Here is an 18,616-nt window from a genome sequence, read left to right on the forward strand (position 1 = left end):
TTCAATATGTATATATTTCATAAAAACACTCAATTCTTATATCTTTGTATTTCCAAGCTATATTTAGATGCTATTACACCGTCAGATATTTTATACATCTTCCTACAACAACAATAAAAATTAACAGAATGAGAATAAATGTACACTGAGGGGCCTTACTGCTGGAGTAGGGATTAAGTCTCAGCACTATCACCAAGAAGGCCTGAGTTCGATCTGCAGCCAGAGAGCTGACCCACATGGCACAGCAGACCTGTCCTGACTCTCCTGCTGCTCCCCTCAGCAGTGTATTTCAGTCAGTCTGCCTGTTCTATTCCCCACTTTGTCTCTGGTAAGTCCTCTCACCCTCCACATCTCTGGCCTATACCCTAGTTCTTGTATGCATAAATAAAAATAAATCTTTTAAAAATAAAATAAAATAAGCACTGAGGTTTTCTTTGCCCTCACCTAGGTCATCTTGCTATACTGCTGCAGAATGCTTTCCCCACTTTGGAGGCCACTAAATTTTGCTGTATCTCCACAAGAGGAGCCAATTAATATTAACGTTCCTTTGATTTTCTGTTAAATTCTATTTTATACTTTGCAAATAATCTAGCTCTACATATATTTATAGTGTTGTGAGGTACTTCCCAGGCCAAGGCATTTGCTCCCACTACACGTAATATTGTGAGCTGCTCATGCAAATTCAATCGCTAGACTAAATAATATTATTAAAGATAAAACAGAAGCATTTCATAAACAATTCTTAAGTAAATTATAAGCTAGCATGCAAAAAAGTGATAGAGGATATAAATAAAAGCAATGCATACTATTCATTTGTGACTTTACTCTTATTGAAAATGCACAAAAATCTTTGACAGCAAAGCTCAGACTTTGCAATGGAAAGTGACTTTGGCATCTTCCAAGTTCAGCTATGTGTGTTCTTTAAGGGTCACAGGAGTTTCTATGTCTACAACCAGTTTGTTGGGGCCAAAACTTCAATGGCGGTTCTAACTATTTAGTGAAAACCAAAGGTTATGAATTTTTTACAAATACAAATTTTCTCCCTATTAAAACATTGCTTCACAATGACTGTATATGAAAAATCACTGGACCAAGTCTCTCTAAAACCCAGGATACAAGTAAATTTTTCCAACAGTCAATTTTAGGTGGGATTATGAAATAATATTAGCAAAATTATCATATGTAATGGAAAGTAACCACTTCTTATTTAGCACTGAGTATACCAAAAGAGGACCAGCACTTACCTGAATAACATGTTTCAGTTTATCAATAATCTGATTTATCATAGGATCCGTTCCTTTGACTTTGACCTCAGGATTTCCAGATTGGGCTTTGATTCCATTTCCAACCACCCGCTGAGTATAGCTAACAAAATGAAAAGTGAAAGAGATCTGCTTAGTAACCTGGTGAAAGCATTACCTGTCACAAGTATTGGAACAGATATGAATTTAGAAATTCATTCCTTTAAGATTATACAACAATATATTTTTTCTTGAAACAGAACCTGACACAGGTGCACTGTTTTTCTGATAAAATACTTAACAGGCAAATTAGACTATTCTAATATTTCTCTCAAAGGACTGCAAAAATGTATTTGCAATCCTACTTACCAACATACTAGGAAGAATTAATATACATTTCACTTAGTTAACAATCTCTGCTGAATTTTACATATATCTGTCTCCATGTTATCCGAGTCAATTTATTTCATTTTCAATTTATTTCATTTTACATGTTTTACACAATTTATTTCATTTTCATTTCAAAATATTTTTAACATATCACAATATAAAAACTCCCTTTTTCAATAGATAAACAGATCGATAAACAACACACTATATACATATGTTAACTGCACAAGTCAAAATCACAGACATAAACAACAAAAACTGACAAAATCTTTCGCAAGTAGGGAAGGCAAAATCTGCTTCCACCACAGTTCCCCTAAGCAAGGATCTAATAAATCACGTTATATGCCATAGGTGAATTCACAGGTGGTTAAAGTCCTTCCAAGTAACTAGCTTCCCAAAACAACAATCACCTGATGCAAACTTAGTATTCGCACAAATAATTTAATTCATCAGTGACAAAGATGTATTACGCCTATACTCAAGTTCTAATCTAAGTGTCTGGGATTTAAGGTGTAAGACTCAATTTTTGTCTTCATACCATTCATTGTCTAACTAGGTCTATAATGTATCAATTGATCTGTTCATTCATGCATTCATTCATATATTTTACTTTATTTTAAATATATTTGCTAGGATGCAGCAATATGATTATGCTTCTTTTCCTGACAGTGTGCTATGCAGCATAAAGACAAGGGAATGCAGTGCAACACTAGCGATGAAGATGTTCAGAATGCTGGGTATCTAGATGGGTGTCTATGCCAAATGAGAGATGGGAATAATGCAGATGGTAGACATTGAGAATATGGAGAAGTACATTTCGACAAAGTTACATGGAGAAAAGCTCAGGGGGAAATCAGAGTCCGAGGTCGCCCTTGAATTACCGAGGTAAGAATAGTTAGGTCTCAGGTTGTGTAGTTCATGCAAACTCCAGGGCAAAGGATGGAGTCCCAGCAGGAGAAAAGGCCAAGGACTCAAATAGCCAGGATGCTATTCATGACGACAGAGGATAAAAGGGGGACAAGACATAGACTCCCCATCCTTGAGGTTCAATCTACTATGTTTAAGACTCTCTGGTTAATTTGTTAGTTTACATTAACGGATCACAATAAAAAGACCTCAGAGATTTTCGGCATTTTCACATTACTTCAACGAAATTCTCCTTCCCTCGATTGGAGCAGAACAGCACAATCATCCACATGCATCTGTACATTTTCTACAGCAGAGCAAACTTTGAGAGGATAATAGGATCCTCTGATGGCTGCACTGTATTATATATGAAACAAATAAGTTGCAAGAAATATCTAGTTCTTCTCAAGATCATGCACACACAATGGCCAATTTTAAAAAGTGAATCAAACAATTCCTAATCATGTCCTTCAAATGTTAATAAATATTTGGCATTCTTTTATCTTTATAATATCAGCGGACATGACTAAATATATTAATGAATCTTTGTATTTTGACTAAAGAAGCAATATAATTTTTACTTTTTATAAAACCTTGAATCCATTTCTTTTCTTAGAAACAAAAGGGTTTGTAGTTTGGTATTCCAGTGTATATTAGGTTCTTGGCAACGTACACTAAAAATGAATAACAGGACAGAAACAATTATACATATTCTATTAATGTATAAAAATATTTTTAAGTTGGGAAGACTCAAGTAAACAATAAATAATAAGCTTCTGTTAGCTCCTTTGTGGCACCGTTATATTTTTCTTCTAAATCTTTCAAACAGATTGCATATGTGGCTCTTTTATTAATGTGCTTATTATTAAGAATAATCATGAGTAATATGAATACATAAATAGATAAATGTATTTCTATGACTCAGGCATTTTTCTAATTACTTTCCTAGGGGTTTGCCAATTAATCTTCATGATAATCATTTGTTATGGCCATGGGGATGTGCCTCATAGTTGTCAAAGTACAAGAAATTTAATTGACTATGGACACCTGCAGCTTAACTCTGAGATACATTTCTTCTGTTCCAGTAATGATGGGCACAGCAGGACCACTAAGACAGGTCCAGGGCCTCCCTAGTGGGGCAAGGGATTAAGCACAGCACTATGAAGCAATCCACTGCCATTATAGCATGAGTTCCATCCCTGGCCAGGGAGGTGACCCACATGGCAGAGCAGACCTCTCCTGTCTCTCCCGCTGCTTCCCTCAGCAGTGTATTTCAGTCAGTCTGCCTGTTCTGTTCCCCACTCTATCTCTGGTGAATTCTCTCACCCCCTGCATCTCTGTCCTGTAACCCAGGTCTTGTATGCATAAATAAATAAATCTTTAAAAAACAAATAATAAAAAAATAAAACAGGTCCATCTCTAGAGGACCCGAACTCTTCTGTCAGTCAACTGTGGTTCAGGCTTCCCTGAAGCCCTTGATAATCCTTCCTGAGACTGCACATCCTGCTAGAATATACCACTCAGCCTTCCTCTGCTCCCTTATCCACTCGCTTGGACACATTTTCCTCCCCAATGATTCTTGTGCCTTACCCTGATTCCTCCTCATTTTCTCTCATAGGCATTCCCTTAATAAAATAGGCTGTGTTTAATCCACACTTGGCATATGTTTCTTGAAGGATCCAGACCAATATATCACATATTAATTGTACTGTAATTATTCCCACTCTATAGACTGGGTATCTGAAATCTGAATTAAACAACTTTCCCAAGGCAACACTGTTAAGTGTGCAATCAGAGAATGAAGCCAGGGAGAGTGAGCACCAAATATAATCACTCAATAATTATTAGTGAAAACTCCTGAAGCTAATTAATACACATTAGAGATGCAATTACCTTGGTGTAAAATATTGTTTTTATTTTGCTGTGACTAACATTTGCAAAGACCTCACTGTCTAGAATCATGTTCTTCAAAAATCTCAATAAACAGTTGTATATAATCAGGTAAAGAGTAAAATAACAGTTGCTGGCAGGATGAGAAGAAACTAACATACTACACACTTGCCATTTGGTCTTCCCTTTTCTAGAAACACAGACATCATGCAAACAACAAAAACTGAGACCCATGTCTTATTTTCAGTTAAATTATTAACTGAATTCACAAATCGAAGCCCATGAAATCACCTTTTAGGTTGCAGGAATGTTGTTTCATAGCATTCTGAAGAATTGTCATTTTTGTTCATAATCATTACAGTTAATAGCAAAAAAAAAGAAATAATACTAAATATTTAGATAAAAAAGCCACAATATTATAATTAATCAAGAATATCATTCCAAGCAAACATATCACTAAACTTTTTCAGGATGGCTGTTCTTATGTATCATTTAGATAAGAAACATACTACAAAGTAGAACATTTAAGATATCTCCAAAGAAATATAATTTAATAGTTCTCTCTGCTTTTGTAAGGGTAAAGTGAACCATAATGCAACAGTGATACATGCATACCAGGATGGTTTAGATGAAAAAAAGTTTTGGCAACAATGGGAAGCAACTGGAACCCTCTCCCATTGTAGATGGAAGTATAAACTGTATAAACCTCTATTTGACACATGTACTAAAGTTAAGCACGCCCTCTGATCCTCAGATACACTCAACAATGTTTACCAAAACACAAGTGCAAGAAAGGTCAGGAACTACACTTCAAAAAACAGCAAGACTGAACTTAACCCAAATATTCATAAACACTCGTATGGACAAATGAAGATAAGTGTCTTTCTATACGAAATGTACTCTATGATCCCATGTCCAAAGAGTTTAAGAATGAATCAATGATGCTCCAAATCATAAGTGCTAGTTTTATAGGAGTATTCATTTGGTTAAAAAAAAAAAAATCCTAAAAGTATTGAACTGTATGGTTAAGATTTGGGGAAAAAGATTTGGATACTTTACTACATGCATGTTTTCAACCTAAACACAGGATTGTGCTCTTTTTTCTTAATGTATATGCCACAGACAAATTTGCATTGAACCATATATAAATAGAAGATCCACTTAGGTATTTTTAACCTGGGCTAAATAGCTTCGTCATCACTAAGTGAGTAATTTAGGAGCCTCGTTTAATATAGAAAACTCCTCCCTACAGATGTTAATTTGCATGCAAAATACGGCCTCTAAATTAAATAAGAATTTTTCTAACAAAAACTTTTTAAGTTTCTCTCATTACGAAATTTTAATAAATCATTAATCACTCTTTTTCCTCCCAAATGTAAAGTAATGGATAAAACATTTCAAGAACCCCTACAGAGGCTTCTTGATTTGAAAAATTGCTCACATTTCAATGAGAAAGAGGAAACAAAACACACAAAAAAAAAAAAACAGAGAGGCAAATTTTTTTGTTAGAGAAGTAATAGACCCACCATCTGTGCTTATTTCTTCTAAGCAACTCTGGTAATGGATGACAGCAGTTTAATAGGGATCCTCGCTCCCCATGTACGACTCATTTTTCATTAACGTGGAAAAAAGGCAAGAACTGATATATTTACATTCCATAAAAATGTTTTAAAATGATGATTAACAAGATTCCGTTCTCTTTGTTTAGAACATATGAAATGTTAAAAGTAATGCTAATAAATCTATACACAGTATGTCACCAGAAAGTCATTTCTTCTAACTTTACCAACATTATTTACTGAAACTCATGCTAACCCCTATTGTTTTAATTTCACTTTACTTAGAATGCAATGTAATCTGTTACAGAGTCACATCGAAAGTCGAATATTTTGATGGGCACTCACAGAATATTGGGATAGAAAATATCTGGAATCTGACCATGGACTTCATTACAAATTCGTGAACACAGTGTGTTTTATAAGGCTTTGATAATTTCACTGGGATAGAATGCAGGATGAGGAAAACGCCGTGCTAAGGGCTGTCTCCTTTGACCATTATTTCCATGTATGTTAAAGATGAAAGACTGAGAGCTGGGCTTGTGTTGGTGATAGTAGTATTAGTAATGACTACTATTTTCATTTTTCTTTTATTAATGTTTACTTTGTTATTTTTATATGACTTGGTTAGGTGATTATATATTAAAGTCCATCCCATTTCCAGAGTTTTGAGTCTCTTAATTTACAGGAAGCAAAACACTAGGGTATCTTTGGCTCTGATAGATATGTAAGAGGTGTTCTGGAAAGTGTGTTGTATATAATCATCGGTAAGCCTCTTCTTCAAGAGTAAACTTACCTTTCAAATCATTTCTGGACCTCCCTTCCTGGTCTGGTAGCAAATGTGAAAGAGATCAGAGAGATCTGGGTTTTCTAAGTTTTCCTGAAATACTTGGGTAAAACTGGCTAGCATCGCTGACTATTGCTTTGTGTACATGTGGCTTCTATATAGCACTTTTACTCTACCCTGAAGATTTTATTCTCTGAAATCTCAGAACAGAATGGAGACATATGATTGATTTTATGTGCCAGGTTTATGGGAATAACCTTTCATGGTAGGAAAGAGGCTTACAGGGGATTTGGAGAATGGAGACATCTGTAGAATCAATTCAAAATGATTAAACCTTTTGTGATTCCACTATCTCACTTCAATTATAAAGCCACAAACTATTTCTTGACTTAATCTCATTCATTTATTTATTTATAATTATAATGCTTAAATTTGAGAACTGTGTTGTAACTTAAGTAATGAAGTTAAACAGAATTAATGGAGATCTTATTATGGTCTCATTACTTATATGTAACTCATTTCCTACAGAGAATAGCATATTTTATGATATTATGTTAACGCTCATTAACATTATTTTAAGGTAATGTCATGCATGTATATCAATCACAAGAAATTTTAGCAGATCACAGCAACAATTAAATAAATGCATGATTGGAAAGAATTAGAAAAAAAGAACTCTTTAGAGATTGGTTATTATCAATCATCATTCTACCTCTTTGGTGGCCAAAGTATTTACACTTGTCAGTTTAGCCAGGTGAATCACAGGAAAGCTGCTTCATAATATTTTATAAAATATGAAATTGAAAAATGATATTCCCACATGAAAAACTAGTAATTGTACATGCAAAATCAGTGTATTTAAGAAGCTGCCACTTCAACAAATATAAACTACCTAACCAAATGTTTTAAAAATGAACTTTCCACACTGAAAGACAGTATATTCCTTAGTCTACTTCTTAACTACCTCTCCAATCCTTCTAAGAAAGTGTAAATAATTATAGCAAAAACTGATTTTATAATTTTAAATGTTTGAGTTAAAAATTCAAACAAATAATAAAAAAAAACTCCAGCTTACTTTATAACTACACCCATTTAATTCAGAGTAACTGTCAACTTTAAAACAGTAAGTTTCAACTCTAATCTATTGCATGGACTGCTAGATGAGTTAAAAAATATTAAACTAACTTCCGTTTCCAAACTAAATTCTTCCTATTAAATAAAGGATATCTTTCATGGATGTATGATGACTGATTATCACCACTTTGTACTGATTTTCTGTCTCAATTCACTAGTTGAGATACATATACAAACAAAAAACATTATGTAGGGGTAAGTATTTTCTGAACACTAATAAATTAACTACTACGTTATGCTCAAAAGACAAGTCAAAATGACTTAAGGTATAAATTTCACTTAACCAACCTTTTATTAGAGATATTATTAAATTCTAAAAGCTCCTAGAATCTTACACAACCTTTTGTACTTTTTTCAAATGTAACTGACACCAAGACTAATTTCTACTGATGCTATATCTTATGAAATCTTATGTATGATACTTATCACATTTCAAGTATGAAACTGCCACTATACTCAAAAATACTTTACAATGAGTTGCAGGATAAGTAAATCCTATGATTATCAACAATGCATTTAAATGAAACACACAGGTACTTCATAACAATATAAAACATGAAAAACCAGAGCAAAAGAATCTTTGAATTTCAGAGTACACTAGATAGTTAAGGACCACCACAACAAAGGAGTACAAGTTCAGGAGGCCAAATGGCTAAAATAAAGGTGTAAAGAAAGAATTTCCCTCTGAATGTTGAGGCTTTTTTTTTTTTTTTTTTTTTTTTTTTTGCTGGTAGCTGCATTACTCCAATTTCTGCCTCCATTTTCACGTAACCACCTTCACCATGTATCTGTGTCTGTGTTTCCTTTTCTGTTACTCCTAAGGACACTTTCCTTGAATTTAGGTCTACCCTAACCCAGGATGACTTCATTTCAATTTTCAGCTTAACTACATTTGCAAAGACCCTTTCCAAACAAAGCCATACTGAGGTTCTAGGTGGACATGATTTGGGGGAAGACACTATTCAACCTAGTATATGGAACACTGTAAAGAATTCTAAAATTGCCTGAATGAAAAGAAGCTTTCTCTTGAAATTCAATAAATTATAGACTTTATGTAAACCTGGATCATTGAAGTCATATTTACTTTTTTCTCAGGGAAATTTGTATTTACAAACATATCTTTTAAATTTGTATTGGGTTTTTCTAGCTTAATTCAATTGGCCTTAAGGGAAATATTTTAATCAGCTTTGGAATTCTTTAATATTCATATCTAGCATTTCCCATATTTCCATCAACTTTCATCTTGCTAGCAAAGATAACCAATCCTATTGATAGTATTTTATGTCCTAACTTCATCCAAACAGGAAATACATGTTAAAAAAATTTGTTTTCTGATGCAGTGGCCCAACCACCTGCTGTGAATGCAAAAGTTTCCTAAAAGCTTTGAAAGACTAGTTTATTATGAAGGTGTTGACAGCTGAAGCTTTAGGGACCCATATAAGCACACAGAATAAATTTTAATCACACTTAATGCTTATGTGGGAGCAAGACTGTGACAATATTCAAATGTGACTAATTTCATTGAATTAGCTACAGTCATTAAGCTCTGCTCCGTTGTTCAAATGTATATAGATGCCTCAAAAGAAATAATTAGGCTTTCAGTTTTCAGTTTCTTATCTTTTGTTAATGCTTAATAGTGAAATGATGTTTTAACTGAGACCTTATTATTATTCTCTGAGTAATCAGTTCTGTTGTTTTGTCACCATCAAATTTTTGATCGCTTTTAGCAGGTGGCTGAATTTAGCACTCTACCTTCAAGAAGAAATACACCTATATCAGGAATATAGTACTTGGCATTCATCTCTCGTCCTAGTAGAATTTTTGTCTGCCTTTGGTGACAATGACATAAATTTAGAGCTGGAAAGGACCTCAGAGGTCACCTAGTCCAACCCAAGCATCATTTAATACAGATGGAAAGGTATGTTTATTTCATCACTTTGTACTTATGCACTGTATATTTCCAGAAAAGCCTTTGAGACAGCTTAAAATAAAAGGCATAGACATTATAAAACAAGGACAAAATGACTTAATAAGGAAAAGAAGGAAGTGACAATTATCAATATATAAGAAAACCCAGAGAAAGAGCTACTGCACTTCAGCCTAAAGCTACTGCACTTTAGCCCTTTTTCTTGAGGGAAATCCAAAGAACACAAGAATTCAAAGAGATCTTATTGGTAGTGAAAATAGAATCTGTATATGTCAGCTGCTGTTTTTTGGTCTCTCTAAACTCTCAAGCAGAATGAACGTGCCCTTTAGTAATAGGAAATGAGTAATAAAACAAAAATAATCTTCAATAGCAATTTCAAAACCTTCAAATATGTAATTACACATGAACTTTTCCGATATGAATTGTTGTTAAAAGCTGCTTATGTGATAAATCATAGTTCTGAGTAGATATTTCAACTAGCCCGGGCTATCTAAATTGGTGATAAAGTTAACCTTAGAGAACATAGAAGAACAGATGGCTACTATTTCCTTGAATTTACTTTTACTTTTTTTTAAAGATATATTTATTTATGCATACAAGAGCTGGGGTGCAGGCTAGAGGTGCAGGCCAGAGACAGAGTAGGGAGATCTACTGAAATACACTGCTGAGGGGAGCAGCGGGCAAGACAGGAGAGGTCTGCTGCGCCATGTGGGTCAGCATCCTAGCCAGGGATTGGACTCGTGCTGCAGAGGCTGTGGACAGTTTCACAGTGCGGAGTCTTAACCCCTTGAACCAGCAGGGAGGCCCCTACTTTTGCATTTAATTAATACTTTATTTCGCCTCTCATAGAAAATATGTTTTCTGGTTAATATATTGCAGAACCATAGTAAAAGAATTTCAGGATGAAAGTGCAATGAGATGAATCACAAAACAGAGGTCCAGTTGGAAGAAATGTATAGTCTCCATGTTCATATACATCAAGGACAAACCCTGCAAATCATTACAGGTAACATTGATGAAAGTTGGGACTGCAGCCACATAAGATAAATTTTAATTGAAAGTTCATTAAATATTTCCTAATAGATTTATTGATCCTACCTTTAATGGAATGGTTTTTAATTGCAAAAAAGAGATTTCCTGAGTCTGTAGAAGAGATTTGAAATTCGAAAAGATGTGTACTGACTTTTCTTAATGAAAACAACCCTTCAGTAAATAATTAGTATTTATAGAACAATTAGAATTCGTGCATAACACATCAGCTTTAATATCCATAACACATCAGCGTTAATATCCAGTTTCAATCTTGTCTCCCATTCCAACTTAAGGTTCTGTCAAAAATTCCAATTTGTTGTTGACTCTAACTAAAAATTAATAGGTTTTAAATCATAGTTATTATGAAGAGGAAGGAAGAAGGGGTGGAAAATAACTAAGCTTTCTGTCCTTGTCTCATCTTAACTACAACACAGCCAAAGTCTTACAATCAAACTGTCCTGAGAAAATAATGCAATTGTGTAAGAGAATTTATTTTTGTCTACTTGCATGTATGAGAAAATTGCTTCTCCAGCTATTTCTTGGAAAACCCAGTTGTATTTTGCCGAAACAGCTGGACTTAGTTCCACAGTCAGAACTATATGTGCCTAGAGACCTTTACATTTCTAATAGCTGTGATTACCCTAGGAACATACTTGGCTGACTCAGTATATGAAAAATGTGCATATCCAGAATGCAGAATATTTATGTTGGTCTCCAGAGTCCAAACAGAATAGATGATTTGGCCCAGATGACCTAGATATTCCATACTTCTAGGAAAATTTGGCCAATCTGCCCCATACTTGCTCTATTTTCCCTCTTTCAGTTCTTTAGATGATTTCTACTAGGTCCCTCAGGGTTGACATACTCCATTGTCCCTGCCTGGAAAGTTCTATCCCTAGTTTTTAAAAAGACTGGTGAACTGAATGTGGTATATACACAAGCTGATTTTCAATAATGCACACCTGAAACTTATATCATGCTATAATCCAAAGTTATATCAATAAAGCTTATTTTTAAAGGAACAAATTAAATTATGTTTTAGAGAAGGAAAAAAGATTACTGTATGTATGATTAAATTAAAAGCTTTTGAGATAGGTTATCTCTGGTGGATTATCTTTGTGGGTTCTAAATGCAATCACATGCACCCTTTTATGTAGAAGGCACTAATTGGTCTTACAGTCCCAAAGTTTAGTTTGTTTCATTTAGTTCATCTGTTTGTTTTCTCTAGATCAAACCAATCCCTGGTTATAAAAAAGAAGGGGGGAAATGGTGGGTAAATAGGAAAAAAGGTACAATGGTATGCTAATTAATAGAACTTTCCATGGTGGCCTTAATACAGCATGTATATAGGCTGACTCTCAAGGAGGAATAACTGAAATTATATTATAATGCAGCACTACTTCAATAAAAGAAATGTGTGCAACCAGAACAATAAATAAATAAATGAATAAATAAACAAACAAATAAATAGGCTTTTCAAGCAAACAAACAGGTGGAAGGAAAAGAAGCAGGCAATAGGCCCATGAGGCTGGGGTTGCAACAATACTGCAGAAGCTCAGGAAAGCCAGAAGCTGGCGAGGCAGGAAGTGGCCTCCTCCTTGGAGTGGTCACAGGGAGCTTGGCCTTGATGACAATTCGATTTTGACGCATTTTGACACAGAGTTTTTACTTCTTAACTCTAGAACTTGGAGAGAACACATTTCTGAAGTTCTAAGTCCCTCAGTGGCATGTAATTACTATGAAGCCAATAAATCAGCCATTAGGGTAACTCTCCTATGTACTGATTCTGAGCACCCCTATTGCTGGGTTACAGTTTGTTTTCCAGGCTACATGTATCATTCCTGTAATTAAGCAGTTCAATGTACAGTCATCTGTCTGATGCCTCTAGCTCTCTTCTAGACTATGAACTCCTGAGGTCAAGTAGTATGTGTCTTAATCATCTTCTAGTTCCAGGGCTTAGCAAAATGTTTGGCATATTAGTGCTCAACACATTTGTTACCTGAGGGAATATATGACTAATACAAAAAGTAAATAGACAAATAAAAAGACTTTCAGGTGATAGCTTATCTTTTCCAGAACTGGTCCCCATAAATTTTATACGAGTCATTCTTGAACACTTCTGAGTGTGGTGACAAATCTCATGAAGGTATAATTTCATTTTAATGCTAATTTGGTCCAATTTTTTCTGTTCCAGTTTCAAATAACTTCTGGATGATCATCTGTCATAGAGTCTCATCCAAGTTTTTGTTAGAAAAGGCAAAAATAATGAGAGAAACAGAGCAGACAACATGAAGTTAAACACTGAATACTAACACTGATGCTCAATATGTAGGCTATAAAAACAATTAACTGTCCTCTCCATATTTTATTTCATGAGGAATTAGAATTCTTCTGTATAAAAATCACACAGTATGGTGGCTGGTTGAATGAGCCCAGGCTGAGTCTGAGACATAAGCTGTTTTCCTCCACACCTACAGAACTGAGCTGTGAGGGGCAGAGACTGGTATTCCCACATAACTCCTAGAACACCTTCCTAAGGAGATGAGAAAGCAACAGTCAAGAAACAGGACGTCTCAGGGGTCTTCCAGGCCCTGGGGAGTAGTTTCCTTAAGAAAAGCTTTGAGGTCCTCCCCGGTGGCACAGAGGTTGAGCTCTGGGTTGTGAAGATGCCCGCAGTCTCTGCAGTGCCGGTTCGATCCCAGGCCGCTGGGCAAGGATCCCACATGGCGTGCAGACCTCTCCTGCTGCCCGCTGCTCCCCTCAGCAGTCTCATCAGTGTACTTCATCAGTCTCCCTGTTCTGTTCCCCGCTCTGACTCTGGTGAATTCTCTCACCCTCCCGTGCTTCTGACTGTACCCAGTGCTTGTATAAATTAAATAAATAAATAAATAAATAAATAAATAAATAAATAAATAAATCTTAAAAAAAAAAAGCTTTGATTAGGGGGAGTGAGTAGAGCTTCGAAGGTGCTAGAAGGAATCTAAAAACCCAAGCCTTCTTCTCTCCCTCTGTTGCCTCTCCCCAAATCATTAACTCACAACTTTTCCTCCTTTTTATCTTCCCTTCCCCATATTCCATTTTGCCATTTAGTGCAATGAGTTGTTGTTGTTGTATTTTTTTTTTTGTGGAACCCTCGCTGGTGGCCGGGGAATGAAACAGCGCTGCAGAGGCTGCAGGCAGCCTCGAAGCCCAGCGCTCAATGCTGCGCCACCAGGGGAGGCCCTAGTGCAATGGGGTTTTAACAACATTTAGGGAACTATGAAAAGATTATAAACCAAATTGGAAACCACTGACAAAAAAAAAAAAAAAAAAAAAAAGACCCACAGGATACCAACAGGCTATTTCAAATTAATTGCCAAATAAAATAAAGTTGTCCTTTATTACCCCACCAGAAAGTAGAACTTTCTGCTGTATTTACAAACACTTATTCTTGCCACCACCCCCAACTCCACTCTACATGCATGCTGAGTATTGTAATATGCCTTCTGTCTGAAACCAGACAGGATATAAGAAGTATCCACCTTAGTCAGGTTGATTTATTCCAATCAATGCTTACCAGCTGCTAAGAAGAACTGTACAGATCAACTTACTCCAATTTAGAATTAAAAAGGAGCTTAGCCATCATCTCAAGGAACAATGACTACACTAATGGAAAAGTGACTACTGCTTTGTGTATAAAACTCTATTTTGGAATAAATATCACTACCTTCAAGATAAAGAGAGTGGGGAAAATAAAATAGAAATGTCTGTCTCTCTCTTTCTCTCTCTCTCTCTCTCTCTCTCTCTCTCACACACACACACACACACACACACACATGCACATGTGCACACACATACCTAAAATTACCCTGAAAAAAGGGAGTATCATGCTGAAAACTCAATGAGCTGGGGACTCAGGGAGTTGTGGGAAGAATATCATTAAAAACATTCACTGTCCGTTCAGAAGAAAAATTTATAAAATTGCTTTAAACTACATAAACTATAGAAGGTACGTAGAAATGCAGGCCATTTATGGAACAGGAAATGAAAGTTATAATGACAAAATAGGTCAAAATGGGACATAGTTACGATTAGGAGACTGTCATGAAAACTAAAATACAGCGGCAGGACACCATCCTCAATGGAATCCATGGAGACGAAAACCAATACACTGGGAGGCTATAGTAGATGTTGACTCAGAATCCAGAGGAAAGATTAAAAACGGACAGAGAAGAAACTGGGTGGGTATGCCAGAGATCGGTTTTGATGCAAGAAATAATATATGCATGAGAAAGAAACAGGAGGAACTCAATCAGAAACAATAACCACAGGTATGAATGAAATATAAGAATAAAAGGACTAAGTTTAGTGACTAGACGGTGATGATTTACCCATATTTAGACAAAAACTAGCAAAACTCCAAAAAAAAAAAAAAGCAAGAACATGTGATATATATGCATCTATGTATGTGTGGAAGGAAATGTCTTAGATAGCAAATTTAATCCTTCAAAGTAGAGGAATGGGGACAAACAAATCTTTCCTGAGGGGAAAAAAATTAAAGATGTTTAAATCCTCTGCAAATGAATTACTGAAGAAAGTTATTAGATTAAAAAACATCAAATGCTGCAGTTATAAATTCACAAAATGTATCTTAAGTTTCCAAAATCTCAATTTAAAAAATGTGTAAGGTATTCTCTTTTGCATACCTATTTGGGGCTACTATTAAGTGAGTTACCATTAAAAGGTGCCTCAATGGTGTAAAGGGGAGCTTCAAAAATGAGGGCTACTATCCTGGCAAAATGCAAACCAAGGGGAGATATGAAATTGTCAAGATTAATTCGAATCAAGAAGGGGAGCAAAGATTCCAAACCGAGACTGAATATCTCTACCTTATAAGACAAAAGGGCATCCAATAAAGGACACATATGATCCATGACTCAAGAGACCAAACCTTAGAGACACAAGTCTGACATTTCCTATTTCCTTTAAAACAACACCGCATATCTCTTGGAACCCACAGCACACCCTTGGAGGTTTGAGATTACCTGATCATTTCAGAACTGATGTTTGACATAACACTGATATGTTGAATATTTTCCTTTAGCCACAGGAGATCTCCAGCCTCAGAAATCGTAAGTCAAAGGAGCATAGACTCAATTCATTCCTTGTTATTGAGTGGTTTGTTTTTGCTAGGTAATTTATGGAAAATTAGCACAAAATGACAGCTCTGATATGGTGTAGGAATACAAAACAGATGAGAAACTTGAATATTATTACCAACACAAGATAAGAAGGGCAGTCAGGAAATAAAGGTCAAATGAAAGAATCAACCTGTTTCTATGTAATGTCAAACCTGAAATGCAATTTCCACAGAAGTCTAGGCAAAGGCAGTTTGGATGCCTTTTGTTTGTTAATTTTTTTTTTTTTTTGCCTAAACTATAGGATGAAATTCTCTCCAGCTGAAATATACATCATTATAAAAATCCTAAGGCAAGTTCAGTACTTTTGAATAAATAATTGAAATTTTACCATGGCAAGTAAATCAACAAAATAGTCAAAGTACAAAGAAATCTATCATGACATTATTTTGGGGAGCAAAATTAAAAACAGTGGAAGGATAGATAGGTAAATTATGGCAAATTCATTCCAGGATATCACACACAAACATTATAATTATCTACAAAAAAAACAGACAAAAGGTAGGTCTAGCTACACTATGTTAAAATGACAAAGGCAATATTAAAACCATTTACAGAATATTATTTAAACCATAAAAGAATATATGTCTAGAAAATTGATAAAAGATCTTTTTAAGTATAGAGTTATTATAAATATGTTGTCCATTCCAGGGCATTACTAAAGGTGAAGGGGGGCTACTGTTGAATAGCTTAGAACAAGGGGTCTAACTTGTGAATTTCCTGAAGACACAGGGCTAAGGTAGCTTCCTTATTGTTTCCTTGAAGAGTCTTCATTCCTGATAAGAACCCTGTTAGCATGGGTAAAATTAACTGTACTATAAGCAATGTGTCTTATGATTTTGAGTAATGTGCCCACTAAATCACCCTTTTAATCATAATTATAAAGACTATCCCTTACAGTGAACTACAATGATAATTTTAAGACCTTATATGGCTGAGTTTTTCCCTTAATTTCTTATATATTTTATATATTATTTCATCATGCTTCAGTTTAGCAGAAAACCCTCAAGAGTAATAAATAAAGGCTCAGGACAAGAATTGCTGTCATTTGTTTAAGTATTTTTATCTACTCCTTTTCTAATGAACCATTTTCTTACTTGTGATGCATTTAATGTTATATAAGGGAGTTCCTCATCTTTAGGGAGGTAGCAATGGTTATAATGTGAAAAAGAGCAAACAGATACTCAAATTACTTGGGTGAATATGAATATTTGATAGAGTGTTTCAGCCCATCTCTCTCTTAATTAACAGTCTTTACCAGTGGGGGCATCCAAAAAAGTGAATCAAACCCTTTTGACTGATCATGTAATATTAATAATAATACTCTGAAAATAAAATCAACACCTAGGAGTCATTCTTTAGTATTAGTGGTACCGAAATAATTTATCAGCATTAACATTTGGATTCATGTATTTAACTGGCTAAAAAATGGCATTCCATAGATCTTTGAGGAAAGTAAAGTGGTTTACTATTGATGTCACTGCATATCTGAAAATCCTGGCATTCATTTGTCTTCTTACTTTTCCTTGTTCTCTATCCTTTTCTAAACATCTCACCATGTCATCCTTTCATCCCATCTTCATTTTATCGTTGTCCTTTAAAAATATATATCACCAAATCAATGTTCTTTATACCTCACTTCTGCTTCCCATAATATTTATAAAGCATATTTTCTCTTCTATTATTGGTGAGCTATAGGCATTTTCCTTTTTAATGTGACAGAAACTATCAACTGACGGAGTTTTTTGACTTAACTCATTTTTGAAAAAGAAGAGGATCCAAGCCGTGTCTGTGCCGAAAAGGGTTTCCAACTTAACCCCTCACTGTTTATCTCTTTGTCCCATTCTTCCTCTTGTCTGATTCTTCAACCAGGACTGGTTAAACTCTTGCTCTCTTTCCAGTTCACTAATTTAATAGGCTATGGATAGCAAGTGGTTATGTAAGGATATCAGCTCCAGTGGGGAGTCTCAGCTTGAGCAACTAGGAATGTGGTGGCATCACTACAGAGAGAAGCAACTGAAATACAACATTGAGGCAAAAATAATACAACTTCAACTGAAGACAACAAATAGGTTTGACTGTTGCCATATGTACCCTAACTACAAGGACAATGTGGGGCAAACATCCCACTTGAGCTAATGGACAAAACAGGTGAACAAATGATTAAAGTTCTTATTGTCTTTCAAAAATCATGACATAAATTAAGAGTCTGGAGACAGACACTAAATGTAGATACCATCTTCATCGACCTGTCAAAATAAGCATCATCAGTAATAAGATAAATTAAAATCACACAATCCCTGGGCCTCGCCGGCGGCGCAGTGGTTGAGCACTGGGTTGTGTAGCTGCCCACAGCCTCTGCAGCGCCAGTTCGATCCCCGGCTGCTCCCCGGCAACCGGAGGAGGGCCCCACATGGCGCGCAGACCTCTCCTGCCGCCCGCTGCTCTCCTCAGCAGTGTGCTTCGGTCCTTCTGCCTGCTCTGCTCCCCGCTCTGGCTCTGGTGAATTCTCTCACCCTCCCGCGCTTCTGACTGTACCCAGTGCTTGTATAAATAAATAAATAAATCTTTAAAAA

The 18,616-nt window shown here is 35.4% G+C and overlaps 1 protein-coding gene across 4 annotated transcripts in view; it reads right to left on the minus strand.

Moving 5' to 3' along the window:
* GPC5 (glypican 5) overlaps positions 1–18,616 on the minus strand; it is a 1,063,734-nt gene that overhangs the window by 697,822 nt on the left and 347,296 nt on the right. For all 4 annotated transcript variants that reach the window (XM_054701627.1, XM_037528635.2, XM_054701628.1 and 1 more), the window contains exon 6: positions 1,245–1,365. In XM_054701627.1, coding sequence (XP_054557602.1) covers positions 1,245–1,365 — 121 coding nt within the window. The remainder of the gene's footprint in view (positions 1–1,244; positions 1,366–18,616) is intronic.

The sequence above is a fragment of the Talpa occidentalis genome, unplaced genomic scaffold (genome assembly GCF_014898055.3).
Source record: "Talpa occidentalis isolate TD23 unplaced genomic scaffold, MPIMG_talOcc4v2.1 talOcc4.5, whole genome shotgun sequence".
NCBI lineage: Eukaryota > Metazoa > Chordata > Mammalia > Eulipotyphla > Talpidae > Talpa > Talpa occidentalis.